We start from the raw sequence: 18,710 nt of genomic DNA on the forward strand, positions 1-18,710 counted from the left end.
ACATGGTGGAAAACCTAACCACAGCACAAACAATAGGGGGACAGGATTCGGCAGACATGGCCTGAGAGGGAAGGGCTGCACTACATTTCCACCAACCCTGTACTTAGAATTGCTCTTCGGATTTTATAATAAAAGGGTGCTCAGCTCCGTACAAACACAGATCCTTCCCTGTGAATAATGCTGTGGGTGAAAAAAGGCTTTTGTGTTTTCAGACTTCATGTGGGTTGACTTTTAACCCCTGTCCGATCACAAGACTAACTTCATAGCTCATTAAAGAGCTTCTCTGTAGCTTGTACAGTCAGAGCCCTGGTAACATGTTAAACCTATGCATTCATTTTACTAGAGCATATATGTCCTAGTGTTTAATTTAACCGTATTTCTCAAAATTACAGGATGATGTAACATAAAGGAATAAGTTGATAAGCATTGTGCACTGTTTGGTAAAATATCATACAGCAGTTATACAGTGGCTCTTTTCTCTGCATGCTGCTGCTTTCCCCTACATATCATAGCTAATATGCTGCTGCCATATTTGTATTTTCATGATGTGTCATGACATGTGTCAAGATGTATTTGTTACTTGCAAAATTTGTGTGGTTGTTGTCCAAAGCAGAATTTTTCCGTGAGTCTGCACCAAGTGTAAATAACTTGTGTAAATCAAACAAAAATGAATAAAACTTAAACGTGTTTTCAAACATTTTTTTTTTAGATAATTTGTTTTCCAAATCAAAGTTGTTACCCTGTTATTAAAGTTACCATTGGATACACGGAGTTATTTCAGTATTACTCTTGATCTTTTGGTGATTCAAACTGGAATACATATTTGTTTTAATCACCCGATACACATTGAAAAGAGGAAATTGTACTTACGTGACTCATGCGTGACAAAAACGTCGCACTATTTTGTTATCGAGCAACACTGACATCTAGCGGCCAATATATCTAAATGCAAGAAGAAAATAAACATATCTTTACTTCCGGGATCTGCCTGCGTAGACCTTTTGAGCTGTTCACGTCCTGCTACAGTCCAAACACGTTTGCCTTTGTGTGTGTGTGTTTTACCTTTCATTCGTGATGTATCATCTGCCTGTGTTGAAGAACAGACGCACTCTCCTGGAGAGAGCGGAGAAGTTTATATCTGATATTTACTTTACAGACTGCAATCTGAGAGGACGGTAAGGCTTTGTTCATTGAGCTACACTGACCAAATGTCAATGCATAATCACAAAGGAGACCAAACACTTTATTTGAGTTTGCTTATGCACAGTGACTTGCAAAAGTATTCATCCCCCTCAAACTTTTGACGTCTTAAGACGCGCATAACGATGTAGCAAGCCTTTTATTTATTACCAAAAAATGTGTCACGTGACTACATGTCTTGACCATTTGAGTCTACACCACTTTCTATGACCACCAATAGTTGAAGCTGCAACTGCACGTTCTTTGTGCTACGACTTTACTAGTTTTACGTATCTACGGCTCTAGACAGACACCTGTTTTTATTTTCTAAATCTGGTCATGTGATCCTGCCAGCATGCCTAGGTGGACGCCATATGGGGAAAAGGAGGGCAGACCAGATGGGTCCCATATGGGTTTGTCTGCGGGTTCCACGGTGGCCCCACATGGGTTTGCCCATGTAGGGCAACAGCCCACATGGGCCCTACATGGTGGTGGGCCCACATGGGTTTGCCCATGTAGGGCCCACATAGGTTCCAATTTTGATTGATTCCAATTGATTCAAATTTTTACGACTGCAATTTCTTTTAGTCTAAAAAGTAATTAAATATAGGTACAAAGTCTCTTAAGTTGGCAAAAGTGGAGTGACTATTATTACCCAAGTACTTACAGAAATGACCTGTGTCAGTCTGCCGTCTTTAACAGTACAGTGAAAGTGGACAATTGTTGATTTTTAGACCTTTGCAGAGGTAGATAAGATTGGTGGATAATGTTGGTTTTTCATGCAAGTCCTGGCCAATCACCAATCTCCTATAATTAAGGTAATGTGTGCCACTTTATTGCACAAACTAAATACATGAAAGTTTATGCTTTTCACACCACAAATAGTAATACTGAAAATTTGAATTAATACTCATGTATGCTGCTGTAGTTCTGTCAAAAATAATGTTGCTTTTGCTTCATAAATTGTTCATCTTTGCAGTCTTTATGGAGAGTCTCATCCACTGGAAACCATCAGCTTCTTCCTGTCTCAGACCAGAATCCCATTTGCTGAAGCTTCCAAACAAAACTTTGCGCCTTATAAAATCGGTGATACCTTTGGACCGACGTAAGTGATGCATTGTCTGATTTCCTTTTGTTTTTATTAGCCCCTAATCTTTACACATTCAAAATCCGAGAACTAACTCAATCATGATTGTTGTTCAAGATGGTGGACTTGCTGGTTTAAAGTGTCGCTGACGATCCCCGAGTCCTGGAGAGGAAAAGAGGTCCATCTCCTCTGGGAAAGTGATGGGGAGGGAATGGTTTGGAGAAATGGACAACCAGTTCAGGTAGTTTTGCAGCAACTTTTATTAAACTTAAAAATGCACCTGAACCAGATGTAATCTGTGAAATATATGTTGTTTTTTTTACAGGGATTAACTAAAGAAGGTGAAAAGACAAGTTATATCTTGTCTGACTGTCTGAACGATGAAGAGCCTCACAGGTCAGTGCAGGATTAAAACCTGATTTAAATACTATTTCTGAAATTTTTAAAATCTTTTTTGGATGTTCCCATCTTTGTATAAAGCGTCACGCTATATGTGGAAGTGGCCTGTAATGGGCTTTTTGGCGCTGGTCAAGGATCCATGATCGCAGCTCCAGACCCGAAAAGGATGTTTTCTGTACAGAAAGCAGAATTGGTCATTTTCAACAGAGATGTTCAGAAGCTGCTGACTGAGTTTGAGATGCTTGTTGACATTGTTCAGGTACAATTACTTCAACCAAAGCACGACAATACAGGAGTAAGAGATTATGATGGGGGAACCTGACTTTCTTCACGTTTTGAACAGGAGCTCGGAGAGGGGGAGCAACGGGGCTACCAGGCGCTCTTCACTGCCAATGAGATGGTGAACCTTTGTGACCCGTTTGATCCCAGCTCCTTTTCCAAAGCTCACAGCCTGGCCCACAAGTTCTTTAACCAGCGGAATGGAGACAGCCAGCATACTGTCCATGCTATGGGTCACTGCCACATCGATTCAGGTCTTCTTTTTTTAATAATTTAATCTCAACTATCATTCATACAAAGAAGTAGAGATGCTTTTTAAACTGTTCGTCAAAACGGAACACAATCACTGGTAGCTTTAAACAACCTGTTTGACAAAATACGTTACCGAGAATTACACTGTCTTCAGTGCTTTACGTAATGTTGTGCTATTAAACTGTAGGTCCTTGACTCGTGAAACGTTGTTTCCAAACTTCTGTGTTGTCTAAGGAAAAAAAGCGTTTTGACACTTGTGCCACGACAGATAACGTATATTTTCAGCAAGTACATTCAACGTTTCTGCTGCTTCGTCCACAGCCTGGCTTTGGCCGTACGAGGAGACGATTCGCAAATGTGGCCGAAGCTGGGTGACGGTCGTCAGTTTAATGGAGAAGAACCCGAAGTTTGTCTTCACTTGCTCTCAGGTTGTTGTACACTAAAAGTGGATTTTTAAGAAATTTTCCAGATATCTGTAGTTATATCCCATTTTTGGCCCTTTTGTTTGCCACAGGCACAGCAGTTTGAGTGGGTAAAGAGCTGGTATCCAGGACTTTTCTCCAAGATTCAAGATTACGTGAACAAAGGCCAGTTCATTCCAGTGGGAGGAACATGGGTGGAAATGGCAAGCCGATTTAGATAAATAGATAATAGCAGAAAATACTTCTATTATTGCTGCATCAGCTTTACCCTTACATGAACGTAAAATAATAATAGTATTTGTCCTTCTCAGCTGTCTTCAAGCTTGAATAGTTATCCCATCTACATACCATATATTATGTATAACCTTTTTAAATGAAGCCATAGTAACAACTATTTATCTGTCTTAAAGGATGGCAATCTGCCCTCAGGTGAGTCTATGGTTCGACAGTTCCTGGAGGGCCAGCGCTTCTTTAATCAGGAGTTTGGCATATATTGCAAAGAGGTAGGATTCTTTATAAATACCAACAAAACTTTACATTAACTTTTTTTTTTTTACTAATGGCTGTTTATTATTATTATTATTATTATTATTATTATTATTATTATTATTATTATAATGTCTGATAATTGTTCTAAAGTTTTGGCTTCCAGATACATTTGGCTACTCAGCCCAGCTTCCACAAATCATGCAGGGATGTGGCATTTCCAACTTTCTGACCCAGAAGCTGAGCTGGAATCTGGTTAACACCTTTCCTGTAAGTATTTTTGCATGTGTTTCCTGTGAAAACATTTTTTTTATTTATTTTTTTTTAAGTAACTTCAATTTTTTTATATATATATATATATATCTATTTTTCTAAGCACAACACATTTTTCTGGGAGGGTCTGGATGGCTCCAAAGTTTTAACCCACTTCCCACCAGGGAATTCCTATGAAATGAAGGGAAAGATTGAAGATGTGAGTCTGCAGTGCGGCGCTTACAGGTACAATAAATGATGAGGAAATATATCTAACTTTCCTCTGTGTTTTATTCCGCCCAAAGCTGGTGAAAACTGTGAAGAATAACAAAGACAAAGGGCGAGCCAATCACAGCGCGGCATTGTTTGGCTTTGGCGACGGCGGCGGTGGCCCTACGCAGCTGATGCTCGATAGGCTGGGCCTGGTCAGGGACACAGATGGACTTCCCAAGTAAGTTCCCGTCTTTCACTTTAAATCATCAGGCAGTAACAACAATTGAGCCCCGTCTGAGCAGGAAACACTTCCCACCCATGTTTTTATTTTAGAATTATGACGCAGTATTACGTCGCTTTGCTTTGTGTTTTAAAAGGGTGGTTCAGACATGGTTAAGGTTACAGGAAAATGAAGCAGATCTGCTGTTATTGTGCAATATTTTAGTTTTTCCAGTGTCAATAAATGTTGTCATGGTTAGTCAGAAGAAATTATATTTAACGTTGAAACTATATACTCACTTCTATGCCATGTTAATGGGTTTTTCTCAGGGTCCAGATGTCCAGTCCTTCGAATCTTTTTTCGCAGCTGCAGGCTGATTCAGGGCTACTGTGCACTTGGACCGGAGAGCTCTTCCTGGAGCTGCATAATGGCACCTACACCACTCAGGCACAGGTAGAGTCAGAACAGAGGCTGCATCCATAGTCAAGGCTGAGTTGGTTTAGTTGAAATAAAAGATTATAATAAGGAAAACACAAAACATGTTGAGCAACACAAGTCAAGACTACATTTGTGCAGTTTTTACTTCTTGCCACACATTCTCAATTTAGTTTATAATTTTCTAGTCACAAAATTATTGTTTTCTCTTGTTCTGTTTCACAAATTGGGGAGGATACTGATAAAGCCCAGTGCAGTTCAAGATTTCTGACTTAAATCTCAGAATTTGAGTTTGGAAAAGTATGGGATTCTGAAATCGAAATGTTGTTGAACATCTTGAATGTTTTTTTTTAAATCAAATTTAAAATAAACATAAATGTAGCTTTTTCACATTGATGCATCACAAAAAGACAGTTTTAAGTTTCTAGACATGGTTTCTTGCGTCACTGCGTTCAGGTTGTTTTTTGTTTTTTTTTCCCCTGCAGATTAAACGTGAGAACCGCCAGTGTGAGACTTTGCTTCATGATGTCGAGGCGGCCAGCAGCTTGGCCCTCTGTCGAAGCAATACGTTTCTGTATCCTGCAGAAAAACTGCAGCGCCTCTGGAGGTTTAAATATAACTTTAGATTCAATCAGAAGTATTATAAAACACAATTATTTACATTTTTGTGGGGTTTTTTCTCTCTCTCTGACAGGCTGCTTCTTCTAAACCAGTTCCACGATGTGATTCCTGGCAGCTGCATAGGGATGGTTGTGGAAGATGCTCTTGATTATTATAAAGGTACAATGTTTAAGATGGGGGTTTTGTGTTTACATTTCAGACATATCTAGGGTACAATATTTCTCCATCCTATTGAAGATATCAGAAACGACGGTGGGGTCCTTCTTCGGGAGGCTTTGGAAGCCTTGGAGCCAAAGGGCAGCTCTCCTGGTGTATTTAACTCTCTGCCCTGGGAACGATGTGAAGTGGTTCAGATTGCAGATGGGCCAGACAGTTCCAAGCTAGGTAAGCTTAATATTCAGAATATTTAGGTTCTTCAGGTTTAAAGTTAAAACTTGCTGCTCTGTGGTCCTGCAGCCCTGGTGAGAGCTCCCAGCGTCGGTGTGGCTCCTGTCAAAGAAACGCAGCCTGCAACTCCAGTCTCTGTCACTCCTCAGGTATTCGCGACAGACATTAGCACTGTTCACGTTTTATATTTCTAACTGAGTCCTGTGCATGTTTTCAGGCGGATGGCAGTGTTCTTATGGAGAATGGGATTTTACAAGTAGTCATCAGCAAAGATGGCACACTGGCATCACTGTGTTTAATCAGTGCTAACAGGTAAACTTAGATCATAACTTTACTCTTGAAAGTCATCTATTGGCACATCTAATAACGACTGCTGACGCTTTCAGAGAAGCCATTTCTGATGGCTCTTCTGGAAACCAGTTTGTCATATTCGACGACGTCCCCCTGTACTGGGACGCATGGGATGTGATGGACTACCATCTTCAGACAAGGTCTCATCACTGTCACCTTGTTACAAACATCACAGAGTTAGGAGGAATGTGTTTTGAAAGATTGTGAAATCTAAAAAAAAATCAAACTCTTTAGGAAGCCAATAGTGGAAGTGGTGCAGCCTGTCCAGGTAGCGTTCCCAGGAGGGGTCAGAGGCAGTGTCAGCTTCACCCTTAGGATCAGCGATAAAAGCACCGTCACGCAGGAGATCATCATGGATGCCATGTGTCCCTACGTCAAGTTCAACACAAAGGCACCCTGATTTCTGACGCAGTGTTTGTTTCTCTCCAAGATCCCTTAATTTGTCCAACTGAAGAATACATCTGTGCAATTCCAGGTGAAGTGGGCAGAGTCGCACAAGTTTCTCAAAGTCGAGTTTCCCGTGCGAGTACGAAGCCCGAATGCGACATATGAGATTCAGTTTGGTCATCTGCAGAGACCTACCCACTGGAACACGTCGTGGGACTGGGCTAGGTTTGAGGTATGGCAGTAAAAAGTCACTCATTATTTCCTGTTAGTCATGACCACATCATGGTTTTTAATGTGTTTTCTTGCCAAGGTTTGGGGTCACAAGTGGGCTGATCTATCGGAGCACAACTTTGGAGTGGCTCTTCTGAATGACTCCAAATACGGTTATTCCATCCACAAGAACGCAATGACTCTTTCCCTGTGAGGTTTCCTGTTCTTGTTTTACGTCATAATGCCGGTTGAGCCAAATTTAGTGTTTAATTGTTGTAACTTCTATTTTTTTTAGACTGAGAGCCCCAAAGGCGCCGGACGCTACTGCCGACATGGGGAATCACCAGTTCACATACGCCATCATGCCCCACTCAGGTGGATCTGGTTTGTTTCTGATGTAAGCGTTACAAACCAGACAGACTCGTTGAGCATGTGTGTCTCCTACAGGATCCTTCCAGGATGCTTCAGTCATTCAGTGTGCTTACAGCCTCAACTACCCTCTGAGGCCAATCCAGTGCCGCCCCGACTCCGCACCCTGGAGTGCCTTCTCCCTCAGTCCATCAGCAGTCGTCCTGGAGACCATTAAACGGGTATCGCATCACAAGCCAAGCTCCAAAACAGAAAGCGATTCATAAAACTGTATCTTGTGAAAATATTCACGTCACATGAAACTTTCCAGTTTTGAACATGTCACAAACCTTGATGTACCTTATTGGAATTTTATGTGAACAGAGCTACACAAAGTAGTGCATAATTTTTTTTAAAAAGTGGAAATAAAATAAAATATAATTTTCAAATTGTTTTTAAATTATTATTACTCCGACTTTCCGAAATACAATTTGGCGCAACCACTGAAACTAACACAGCAAGTCACCCCGATCACCCTGTCCCCAAAGTAAAACACGGTGGTGACAGCATCATGATGAGGGGATGGTCCTCCTCAGATGGGTGGAGCTAAGTAAAGAATAATCCTAGAAAAGCATCCATCCATCCATCCATCCATCCATCCATCCATTTTCTTGCACCCTTGTCCCTTAGTGGGGTCAGGAAGAAGAAAAGCAGTAAAGCTTCAAAAGGTTCACCTGCAAATAACATAAAATATACAGCCACAGCTACAATGTATTGATAGGGATTCATTTATTTCAAACTATGCCATATAGATTACCTTTTGTAGTATCCGGAATAAATTTTAATACTATTTTAAAGGTGAAGACAAAATAACTGTGTTGTAGAGCAGTAAAAAAAAAAACTGTAAAGATTTTTTTTCTCCAACCTCTGCCATCCTGTAATATATTCCCATTCACAGCTTGAGAATTTCAGGGTAAGTTTGTTTAAAAGGCTCTGAAGTGTTGTTTTCCTTAACAGGCAGAGGATGGAAACGGGAACCTTGTCGTGCGTCTCTATGAGTCCCATGGGAGCAGTGTTACTGCAACTCTGCGCAGCGACCTTCCAGTTAAGGAAGGGTGGCAGTAAGTGCTTCTAATTTCAGTTTTTATTATGGTCCTCTATGCTGCTTTGGCATAATTTTCTAAGAACAATGCCATTTCTTTCAGCTGTGATTTGTTGGAACGGCGAGACCCCACCAGGCCAGCACGCATCACATCTGAGGGAATCTCTCTGAACTTCGAACCCTTTCAAATTGTGACACTTCTGCTCTGCTTTTGATTTATTCCAGCATGTTTCAAAACTCAGAGGGACTTGAAAGAGGGAATATTTGGTGTAATTCTACTAAAACGATGTGATCACTTTGCAATGAATGAATAACCACATTTTTCTAGCATTTTTTTTAAAATGAGTTTTTATTTTAAAAAAAAAAAGTATAAAATTATTTTATAGAAAGATTTGGCTCCACGTTTATTTGCTGTTTTTTCTGGTTACTCTCCCACTTCGTCTCTCTCTGCCTGCAATGACAAGCATGGAAAAGAATTTTCAAACTCATTTTACAAAAAAAATAAAGCATTTTTAAATGTGACCTAATCCCAGGTGTTTACCTGCAGCAGCTTCTACACTGCTACTTTTCTTTCTACGTGCACTTGACTTGGTTTCACTCTGCGGTGTTCCTTCCTGAGTCTTTTCAGCTTTTCGTCTCTTTGAAACGACTTCCTTCAGATGTGTGGGATTTTCTTTTTTGGGGGTTTCCTTTTTGACCACCCTTTTCTTTGTTGTGCTCTCTTTCATGCTTTTGGCCACCTGAATAAAGGAAACTAGTGTTACTAACAGTTCACACAGACTAAGGCTTTGAGCAGTTAGTGACTTTTACCTTTTTCTTCTCTGTATAATCATGGTCATCATCCTTCTTTGCCCACTTTTTTTTCTTGGGTGATTTTGAATCTTCAGCGGGGGAAAGAAATCGAGTTATGTATGATTCAGTTGTTGCACTCACTCAGCCACAGAATCATTATTCCCCCCAAGAATAATGATTCTGTAGAAATTACAGAATCATTATTCTTGGGGGGAATATCCAGCTACTTTGCAACAAATGTATAATCAGAAATAATGCCCTTAAGTAGTTCATTTTCATAACTGCGCATTCTGCCATTGTAAAATGGAGCACTAAAAAAATACTTGAATAAAGTGACTGCAGATTGTCCCTTATAGTAAAAATTTTAGACTGGCTTTCCTATTAAGCTTTGTTTTTCTCTAATGTAAAGGGATTTCCTCCAGTTGCAATCCTCTTGTGCTGCAGATAACAAATAAGCTTTGCAGGATGGAGCCTCGTTATGTACCTTGTTTGTTTTTCTTACACTTTATCCCATATTTCAATCAGACCGAGATCCTGTTAAAGCTTGAGTTAATTCGCCTTTCCTGAACAAAAGTTAATGCTCTTCACTCAGCTGTATGAATTTTTTTGTTAAACCTTTCTACTGATGGCGGGGGAAAAGTGTCAAAAATGTCAGTGTCTACCTGTGTATTCACTGCATCTGTCCTGCATGCAGACCTTCATCATCAATGATAACATTTTTAGGAACATTTTAAAACTGAAGTTAATTTATTTCAGTAAGTCAATAAAGAACTCTCATATTTCAAGTGTTTATCCATTTGATTTATGATTACACCATAGTTTACGGTTTATGGCTAAAAAGAAACCCAGTTTACTTTTTTCAGAAAATATTACTATAAAAAAATATTGAAATATTAAAATGTCAAATCACAATTATCTAACAATTACAAAACAAGTTGGCAAAACAAGGAAGTGGGAGGAAAAGTGGCTGAAAAAGGGCGTATGCAAACACAGGGGGAGCTGCAAACTTGAAAGGATTTCACAGTAATGCCCATTCAAGAGTTTCAGGAAGGCTCAAAATGTTTAGACTGCAGACCTGCCATGGGCTAAAACACACAGTCAAAAGCTACATCTGCACATTCCTTGTGTTCAGGAACTTCTTAATCGGAGGCAGACAATGTGAAAAAGGACTGCTCTGCTCAGTGGACCAACATTCTCTTAAGTGCTCAGATTCTACAAGAAATGTGAAGAAGCCTGAAATCTGAGTTACTGGTATGAAGATCCCAAAGGCAACGATGACCGAAATCTGCTGGTGTTGGTCCACTTTATTTTATCAACTCCCACGTCAGCACATTTCATCAGTGTCGCAGGCAGACTGACTCCCTTCCACACTGCAGTGATGCAAAAACTTCATGCAAAAAGGAGCTGCAACGAAGTATTGAGTACATGTTCTATACAGTTTATTGATATACTTTTAAACAGGTTGACATGTCTGTTTTACAAATGCCTTTGTGTTTTTAGTCGTACATAATATTCTGATAAGTGAAACTGAACCTAGGAATTTCTTTAGCTGTAATCATCAATAATAATCAAAATGTCCAAAAATGAACACTTGAAACACACTGTGTGAGTATAAGTTTCACTGTTTGAAGTAAATGACTGAAATAAATTAGCTTTATAGTATTATTCTAATTTACTGAGATATACCTGTACCTAGATTTTTCTGTTTTACAACATAAACGTACATTTTAGACACAGGTGATTGTGGATTTTCCTTCAATCATTTCAACTTTAAGCTCTATTGTTAAGGTTCTGTCTCCAGTGAGTCAGTCGGTACTCTTGTGTTTTAGAAATGCAATTTAAAGGGATTTCCATATTTTCATTCAGATATAGCAATGTTTTCCCCTATACCTGATCTGATCAAAATAATGTGATTTTGTTATTTTTAGGTTATGAGGGTTGTGCATTTAGGTGTAATATTTACCTTTGGGTGCCATGGGCCCTGGGTCTCCCTGGAACAGATCAGAATATTAAATTTTTACAATAAGTTGAAACTTCATTCTAAAAAAAAATACCCAATTGTCCCATTTACTCGCCTTAAACCACATTGTTCTGCCATTGTGGTCCCGAACTGATTTCATTCCATCAACATAATAACACCGCAGCCATGTCTCAAAGGCAGAGTAGTCCATCTTCTCAGGGTCGTAGCCCTTACCGCCTATTACAGAAAATTTATCTTAAGATTGTAAGGGAGGAACTGGACAGGAAATGAATCAGAACCCACCTAAGCTGACGACCTCCAGAGGAACTGTATGACAAAGTCTGAGGACATCCCCTGCCTCCCGTTTCATTCCTTTCTTTTTAGCCCTCTCTGGAGTCTTTTAGGAAGATTAACAGTAATTCATGTTAGAATAAAAAAAAAATGCTGAAGTTTCTCAGGAAAACAAAAGTGAGCCCGTTTCTCTTTTTCACCGTTGTGTCTGTGATCTCGTCTTTCACTGGCTTCCCGTTCTCAAAATCATCCTCTGACTCAAGGCCTTCCAATGCGTCTCTCGCACACACAAACGGTGGGATATTCAACCTAGGACAGAAGCAAATACAGTACTGCAATTGTTTGACAAAACAAAAACAAAAAAAAAAAACTTTTTTGCTTTGAAAATTTGAAGACACGCCCTCATACAGAGACAAAAAGCCATTCATATTGTGCGTGTATCAAACTAACGTTGGAATTTGTGAAAAAATGAAAATGCGTGCTTGGTTCAGTCTGTTTTTCCAATGAACAAAGCCACCTTGTTTCTTATAGGAAGAAGGTTGGAAGAAAGGAACCTTTCCGGGTACAAAAACATATTATTGAGTCTGGCACAAACCTGATTTATTGCTTTTAATTTAATTTGTTTTAAGAAATATTTTTGAATGTATGTAAATGTTACAAAGCAGTCTGATGTGATAATTGCCCTCAACAGCAAATGGAGGGAAAGTTCATCTTACTTAAATTTGCTTTGTTTACTTAATCTTCCTAATTTAATTTAGAAAATTAAACACGTTGGATAAATTCATAAAAATGTTTGCACTTCAATCTCTGATTTTAGATGATTATAGGTCAACGCTTAGAACTATTGCTTCAAAACTGCTAATATTGCAAAAGACCAATATCATAATGGGATTTTTAGTACAAGATCATTGATCTTCTACAGGATGTGTCAACTCAGTATTGGTTTGGGCTTCTTTTGCATCAAAACAGTGTGGAACTGAGGTGATCGTAACAGTATAAGCTGAGCTTGCTTTGTAACTTGGCTTACTGAAGTGTCACACATGCATTTTTTATGATCATTTTTCAAAGATGGACGATGGACCTGCAGATTGTTAATCAGGAACAAATTATTTGAAGATTAATAGATAAAACTTGGTAATTATTACAGGATTGTTGTCAGAACGGCATTTCTTATAATTTGGATTTGTGAGCATGTTGCTTTAGTATTTAAAAATTTGCCGAGCTTCACACGCATGTGAAATATGTCATGTTATTTTCATGCATGTTCATCACCTGTACAGGATTTCAGCTCTCAAATAGTTCCCAATACCATTGAAGTACTTTTGGTTCAGCAGGACCTCACAAATTGGGCGATCAAAAGCCCGATCGCTCAGATGAGACAAGACATTCTCCCTGCAAAGACGATTGCAAAGATCAATCTGAAAGCAGGATTTGTTATAAGTTGGTGACCGGTCACATTCTCGGCATTACAAACCTGAAACTCTTGTACTCAAACATGATGCAGGGCCCTCTGTCAGGCTGCCAGGTGCCATTGGGTTGCCAGCTGCCAAACCTTCGTGTGTCTACAAAGCTCAGCACTCTGCGAGGTTTCTCCTTGGTGTAGAAACGTAGATGGGCATGTTTAGGAACTTCGTCCTCTGACGTAAAGCGGAAAAAACCCGACATCCCGAAGCGAAAGACTATGTCCATATGTTGATCTGCCTGTCCACCTTTTGATCGCCGCTTCCCACCGTCGTCACTCTTCATGGGCGTCAAAGTCAACTTCACTTCCTTCCCTCTGGAAGTGGCTGTGATGCGGTACGAATCACAGGTGAAGGCCACTTCTGGATTTTTGCTGACTTCAGATTTTATAACCGGTCCACTAAAGACCACTCCATCACACATTTTGTTTACGTACAGGCTGGCCAAGTGGAGTTCGGGTCCCTCGGGCATTCTGATGGAACAAGTGAAGATGTGCTGCAGAGGAAGAGAATTGGATAATGGTCAATAGAGTTCCTTGCAAAAGTATCCGCTGAACGTTTAACCTTTTTTTTGTAACCACATAGGGATGTCCCATGTCAAACTTAGTGAATCATTATAAAATGGAAAATGTGAATCTATTTTGTAGTTTTTTTTAAGAAATAAACAATATTTTGTTTTGCATTAATTTGTATTCAAAGCCCTAATTCAATACATTTAGAATCATATTTTGCTGCAAAACCATTTGTGTTTTAAGTTCATTCTCAACCAACTTGTGTGTTTGCCCAGTCTTTTTTGCAAAATAGCTCAAGCTCAATCATACTGAGTGTTGTGTCTACTCTTAAGTGTTGTAAAGCTTGCCATAAATTAGGTCAAAGTCCAGTCAAAGTCTGGACTTTGACTGGGCCTTTCTAGCACATGAACAGGCTTTGATCTTGGCCATTTTATTGTACTTCTGGTTGTATATCCGGGGCTGTTGTTTTGAAGGTAGAACTCTGACCCAGTATCTTTTTGAGCTTCCAGTCCAGGGGCCTTCAGCTCTGGACTTTGAAGGTCAGTGTATTGTACTTTATAACCTGCTAAACAGAAGCATGCTGTCTCAACCATGTTTCTCGGTAGGGATGGTGTGTTCAGAGTGATGTCCAGTTAGCCGTCTCCCACACGTTGTATTTGCATGTAGACCAAAAGCTCTATTGTGGTTTTATGGTTTTCTTTCATGGCTGCACAGTGGCAGTATTGATTTGCAGCAATACTGGGACTCTTGGCCTGGAATCCCAGTATTGCTGCATGGAGTTTGCATGTTCTCCCTGTGCATGCATGGGTTCTCTCCAGATACACTGGCTTTCTCCCACAGTTCAAAAATATGACTAGGAACAGCTTTATTCTTCACACTCATAACTGCCAGATTTGTGGAGTTTTGTTTGTCAGCACATTATTCACACCCAGGTGTCATGAGTACTAGCTGCTTCTATAATTGATGCTCTCCAACTAAGCAGTGCTTTCCTTACACTTGTGTTGGTCTATCGACAGTTTGTCGCTGTTATAAGACTGTGGAAATTAATCAAGTTCACGAAAAGCAGCACTATGAACTTTTAGCATGAAGTGTGCTTTATAAATTAAATTTATTGGTTGATTGATCCATCCATCCATTCATTTTCTTTCACCCTTGTCCCTCAGTGGGATCGGGAGGGTTGCTGGTGCCCATCTCCAGCTAACGTTCCGGGCGAGAGGCGGGGAACACCCTGGACAGGTCGCCAGCCTGGTTGATTGATTTGTAGCACATTTCAGCAGCAAGGTAGTTCGAAGTGATTTACATCATAAAAACATACACACACAAAAAACCAAAAGCTAATGTTGTAAGGCACTGAATATCGTCTGTCACAATAAAACAGAACACGGAATCCACTGATAAAAACAGACTTCACACTAAAGCCCCCTCCTTGTGCTGAATGAAGTGAAGTGGACTAACAAATCATCCAGCAACGATCCAAAAACACTCTGAACGAGTCAAATAAAGCTTATTTATAAAAATATAGAATAAAAAAAAAATCTGAAATTCAGATGCACACTAAATATTTTTTTCTCTTTGTTTAACCCGAGCAATGCTTTCTGTGTAGTGTAAAGAGACAACATTGTATTTATTGTGGAATTTGCATGCAACACTCACCCAAACCAGGAAGTCGTTTACGGGTAAAATCGGGGATTGTTTAGAGCAGGCACATATATCTGCGATGTATATTTCAACGAATATGTGCTTTTTTGTTGCTAATTGGTATAACATAAACCCTAAGACCTTTGCAGCATGCGTTTGTTACCAAACAAGTTATGCAATCGCTGTCGCTCCGAAATGATGAATCTCGCGAGATGTAGCTTGTTTAGTAAAGAAAAAAAATTACCATGCAAATTGATCGTTCTTTATCTTTTCAACAAATTGAAATAGCTTTAAAATTAATAAAGTTTGTATCTTTAAGCAATTTTTTCTTTCTATCTTTTTTGCAGAAATGGCACGGCAGATAAATGATGTTTGCATCTAAACCAGATGCATTATGGGATATGTAGGAAATGATTGCGCAAAGTTGCGTTAACTTTTTTAATGTGCTTTCTTCACAAGGAAGCATTTAAAAAAAACAAAAAAAAAATTATATATATACACGATTCAAACAAAATCATGTCAAAAATTATAATTATTACAAAAAAGAAAAAAATGCCTATGTCTATTGTTGGTTAAGGGATAAATTATAGCCAAAGAAAATTCAACCAAATACTAGCAAAGTGGGTGAAATACACAACTAAATATCATTACATTCAAGTAAGACATTAAACTTTATTTTAACATGAACAAATTCAAGCAAATAATACTGTACAAGATGCAAATATGGCACTTTTGGCAGTTCATCAGCATCATTTGTATCTCGCTCCTGATCAAAGGTTTGTTCTTCATTCTTCATTGTAGTGCATTCATCATTGCCTGTGCTTGTTTGAGCTCTGTGAAGCAGACACCACATTGTTATTGCAATGAAGAAATTTTTTGAAAAAGAAAACATGATCAGAAAAGGGGTAAAAAATACAAACCAGTAAGCAAAACTCTGAACTTATCCGGAGAAATGGACACTACAGTTGTGTCAGAGGAGCCTGGCTCTGTTCCTTGTGTCTGCAGTTTAAGATGTACCAGAGGTTCATTTACTTCTCTTAGTTCACTGGAGCTCAGAGTGTAATCGACACGCCAGGAAACTGAGTCGAGTCTTCTCACTGCAGTTCATGACAGGGCAAATTGCACACCTCAGTAAGTGCTCGGTCAGCAACTTCCAAGCAGACAGCAATCGTCATCAAAAACATTCACGTTCTATTTCATAAATAAGGGAGGCTGACAAAAAGACTTACATCTCAAGCTGGTATCTCTTAGTTTGTCTTGAAGAGCACAATGCTTGTCTTCATAGGACTTACAAAGCCCCGTGGCATGTTCTATGGAAGTACATTTTTTTAATAAATAGATTTAAGGAACAGATGCATTTTTATGACAAATAAAAATCTAAAAACCCCAATGACCTTAGCATTTGAGGAAACACAACAATAATGAACCATAAAATAATGTCTTAATGGACCACAAAACCTGATGCAATCCAGCAGAAAAACCATGCCAAGCACGAACCTTTAGGCAAGCCAAGTTGCTGCAGCTCACTGGACAGAGACTCACTATCAACATCATGTTTTGCAGCACTGGACAAAATAAAGCTGAGCACTGCCACAGTAGCTTTGATGTCTCCGCTTTCTAAAAAAAAAAACAAAAAAAAAACAAGATCATAAATGCTAAATGATCATTTAATGTTAAATGAACATACTCCAGTGCTAAAGTTTTACATTCATTACATCAAGCATGTTCCAGAGTAATAACAGGAGAAATAACATGCAATCTGATAACAGTTTTAAATGTATTGAGGGGACACATACCAAACTTTGCATCTGCAGTCAGCTTTCCAACTTTGTCATACTGCAATAAGAAAGACGGCACATCTAACTCTTAAGTCTGATGTATATTACATATATTTACATGATTATGAGTAAGCGTATCTAACATCTTACATCTATACCCTCGCCCAGTAAATCCTTCAACACCTGAGCACAAAGGAGTTTCATCTTCACGCTCGACTGTATAAAAATGCAGTAGAAAATTAGCATTTTATATTACATTTCCTGAGCATCAACTTAGCTACTTACAATCTTTGCTAATGTGCTGATTTCGGCCAGAACCCAATCTGGGCAGTCGAGATCCCCACAGAACCGGAACCGCTGCAGAACACAGACAACCGAATGAGTTGTTGTTCGGCAACAAACAAGATGTACTTACTGTGACAACTGCAGGTTTGTATCACGGGATGCTATTGTTATTAGCTTAGCATGCTAGCTACATGAAAGCTATCTTAAATGGCAACTCTGCTCAGTTGACTTAACTAGCATTAAAATCGGTGAAAAACATACAGTGCCAACGTTTCTGCTAATTTTGCTAACTCATAATAGAAAGCATTTTGTAAAAATAACAATAATCATGAATGGGTTATTACCATTTGAGTAGCTCACTGGACGGACAGTCGGACGGACAGTCACAATTACGTCACAATGACGTTTCAATACGTGACACGTGATTCTTCCGCCGTCAATTTCAGCACTACCCTGTATACTCCGTAACGTGAGGTAAAATATTGTATTTATTAAAATGAGATTACCGTAGATTAAAATCATTTAACTTGGACAAAACGTCTGTTTTTTTTTTTTTTTTATCAGTCAAGAGGTGACCCAATGTGGTGACCGTCATTGCTGTACGGTTTGTGACAGGGCCGTGCAGAGACCACCAAAGGGGCAGGTGCTCAGCAACAAAAAAAGGGCACATCTTACCGCATTCTAGGACAGAATATGAACAAAGCCACTCAGCTTTCAGAGTTTAATAAACAATAATAAATTACAAAAATGTGACATGTACAATCAAATCTAAAGAACATCTCCATATAGAGCATACAACTATGTCTATGTAAGATATTTTATTAGTAATTTCTTTCTGTGGGTCTATTTTGTTATAGGAAAGTATTGCAATATTCAAACCCGCAATTTAGCAAAATATGTAAATCAAAGCTAAACCACCAGACATATTTTGTCTTTACAGAATTACACTATTAAAAATATAAATAAGGGCACAATGCAACCTTGTAGTGGACTGTAATCTATAAAAAAAAGAGCTGCCTGTTTGGTGCAGATGAAGATGGTCCATCAGGAAAGCAGAGCTGCATCAATCTTTAACGTGGAACTGCAGAAAAACGAAAACAAAAAACAAAAGCAAACATTGAATTGTTTGCTTTTGTTAAGTCTGATGTAGGCTTTTCTCATGTCACCATGAGAAAAGCCTACTGAGTTTTGCTTAAAAAAACGTTTGTAAACATTTAAATCATATTCGTCTCATGAAGTGCATTTTTTTGCAAAACAAACTTATTTTGCATGTCAGAAATCTTTTCTTTATATTCTAAGTTTTTGTTGGAGTCAAAGTTTTGCTTGTGATTCTTATATGACGTCTTGAGCAGGGCCTAAAATCG

The 18,710-nt window shown here is 39.0% G+C and overlaps 3 protein-coding genes across 4 annotated transcripts; 1 reads left to right on the forward strand and 2 right to left on the reverse strand.

Annotated features, from left to right (window-relative positions):
* Positions 1 to 1,042: 1,042 nt before the first annotated feature.
* man2c1 (mannosidase, alpha, class 2C, member 1) lies at positions 1,043 to 9,410 on the forward strand. Its single transcript, XM_008412240.3, has 26 exons — positions 1,043 to 1,175; positions 2,159 to 2,284; positions 2,384 to 2,507; positions 2,592 to 2,662; positions 2,747 to 2,924; positions 3,009 to 3,198; positions 3,518 to 3,624; positions 3,711 to 3,821; positions 4,029 to 4,121; positions 4,258 to 4,374; positions 4,481 to 4,576; positions 4,662 to 4,807; positions 5,119 to 5,242; positions 5,710 to 5,831; positions 5,919 to 6,004; positions 6,083 to 6,229; positions 6,302 to 6,381; positions 6,450 to 6,544; positions 6,619 to 6,723; positions 6,818 to 6,974; positions 7,059 to 7,202; positions 7,281 to 7,390; positions 7,476 to 7,555; positions 7,628 to 7,770; positions 8,546 to 8,649; positions 8,734 to 9,410. Exons 1-26 carry the CDS (start codon positions 1,075 to 1,077, stop codon positions 8,843 to 8,845), a joined length of 3,069 nt encoding a protein of 1,022 aa, XP_008410462.1. The 5' UTR covers positions 1,043 to 1,074; the 3' UTR covers positions 8,846 to 9,410.
* neil1 (nei-like DNA glycosylase 1) lies at positions 8,961 to 15,490 on the reverse strand. Of its 2 annotated transcripts, none has more exons than XM_081608218.1 (10): positions 15,299 to 15,490; positions 13,148 to 13,629; positions 12,946 to 13,065; positions 11,874 to 11,982; positions 11,686 to 11,779; positions 11,494 to 11,619; positions 11,386 to 11,409; positions 9,441 to 9,511; positions 9,172 to 9,370; positions 8,961 to 9,081 (listed from the first exon to the last, which is right to left on the reverse strand). In XM_081608218.1, the coding sequence occupies exons 1-10, from the start codon at positions 15,410 to 15,412 to the stop codon at positions 9,035 to 9,037; spliced, it is 1,386 nt and encodes a 461-aa protein (XP_081464344.1). In that variant the 5' UTR covers positions 15,413 to 15,490; the 3' UTR covers positions 8,961 to 9,034. The 2 variants fall into 2 exon arrangements, with proteins under 2 accessions (XP_081464344.1, XP_008410463.2); XM_008412241.3 differs by having other exon boundaries at positions 11,386 to 11,413; positions 11,498 to 11,619; positions 15,299 to 15,489.
* A 445-nt stretch (positions 15,491 to 15,935) lies between these two features.
* Positions 15,936 to 17,810, reverse strand: commd4 (COMM domain containing 4). The gene is made up of 8 exons (XM_008412239.3): positions 17,691 to 17,810; positions 17,347 to 17,418; positions 17,212 to 17,277; positions 17,080 to 17,119; positions 16,781 to 16,900; positions 16,513 to 16,593; positions 16,204 to 16,380; positions 15,936 to 16,116 (listed from the first exon to the last, which is right to left on the reverse strand). Exons 1-8 carry the CDS (start codon positions 17,691 to 17,693, stop codon positions 16,076 to 16,078), a joined length of 600 nt encoding a protein of 199 aa, XP_008410461.1. The 5' UTR covers positions 17,694 to 17,810; the 3' UTR covers positions 15,936 to 16,075.
* Positions 17,811 to 18,710: the final 900 nt, after the last annotated feature.

Source organism: Poecilia reticulata, chromosome 6 (genome assembly GCF_904066995.2).
Source record: "Poecilia reticulata chromosome 6, P_reticulata-male-v2, whole genome shotgun sequence".
Taxonomy (NCBI): Eukaryota; Metazoa; Chordata; class Actinopteri; order Cyprinodontiformes; family Poeciliidae; genus Poecilia; species Poecilia reticulata.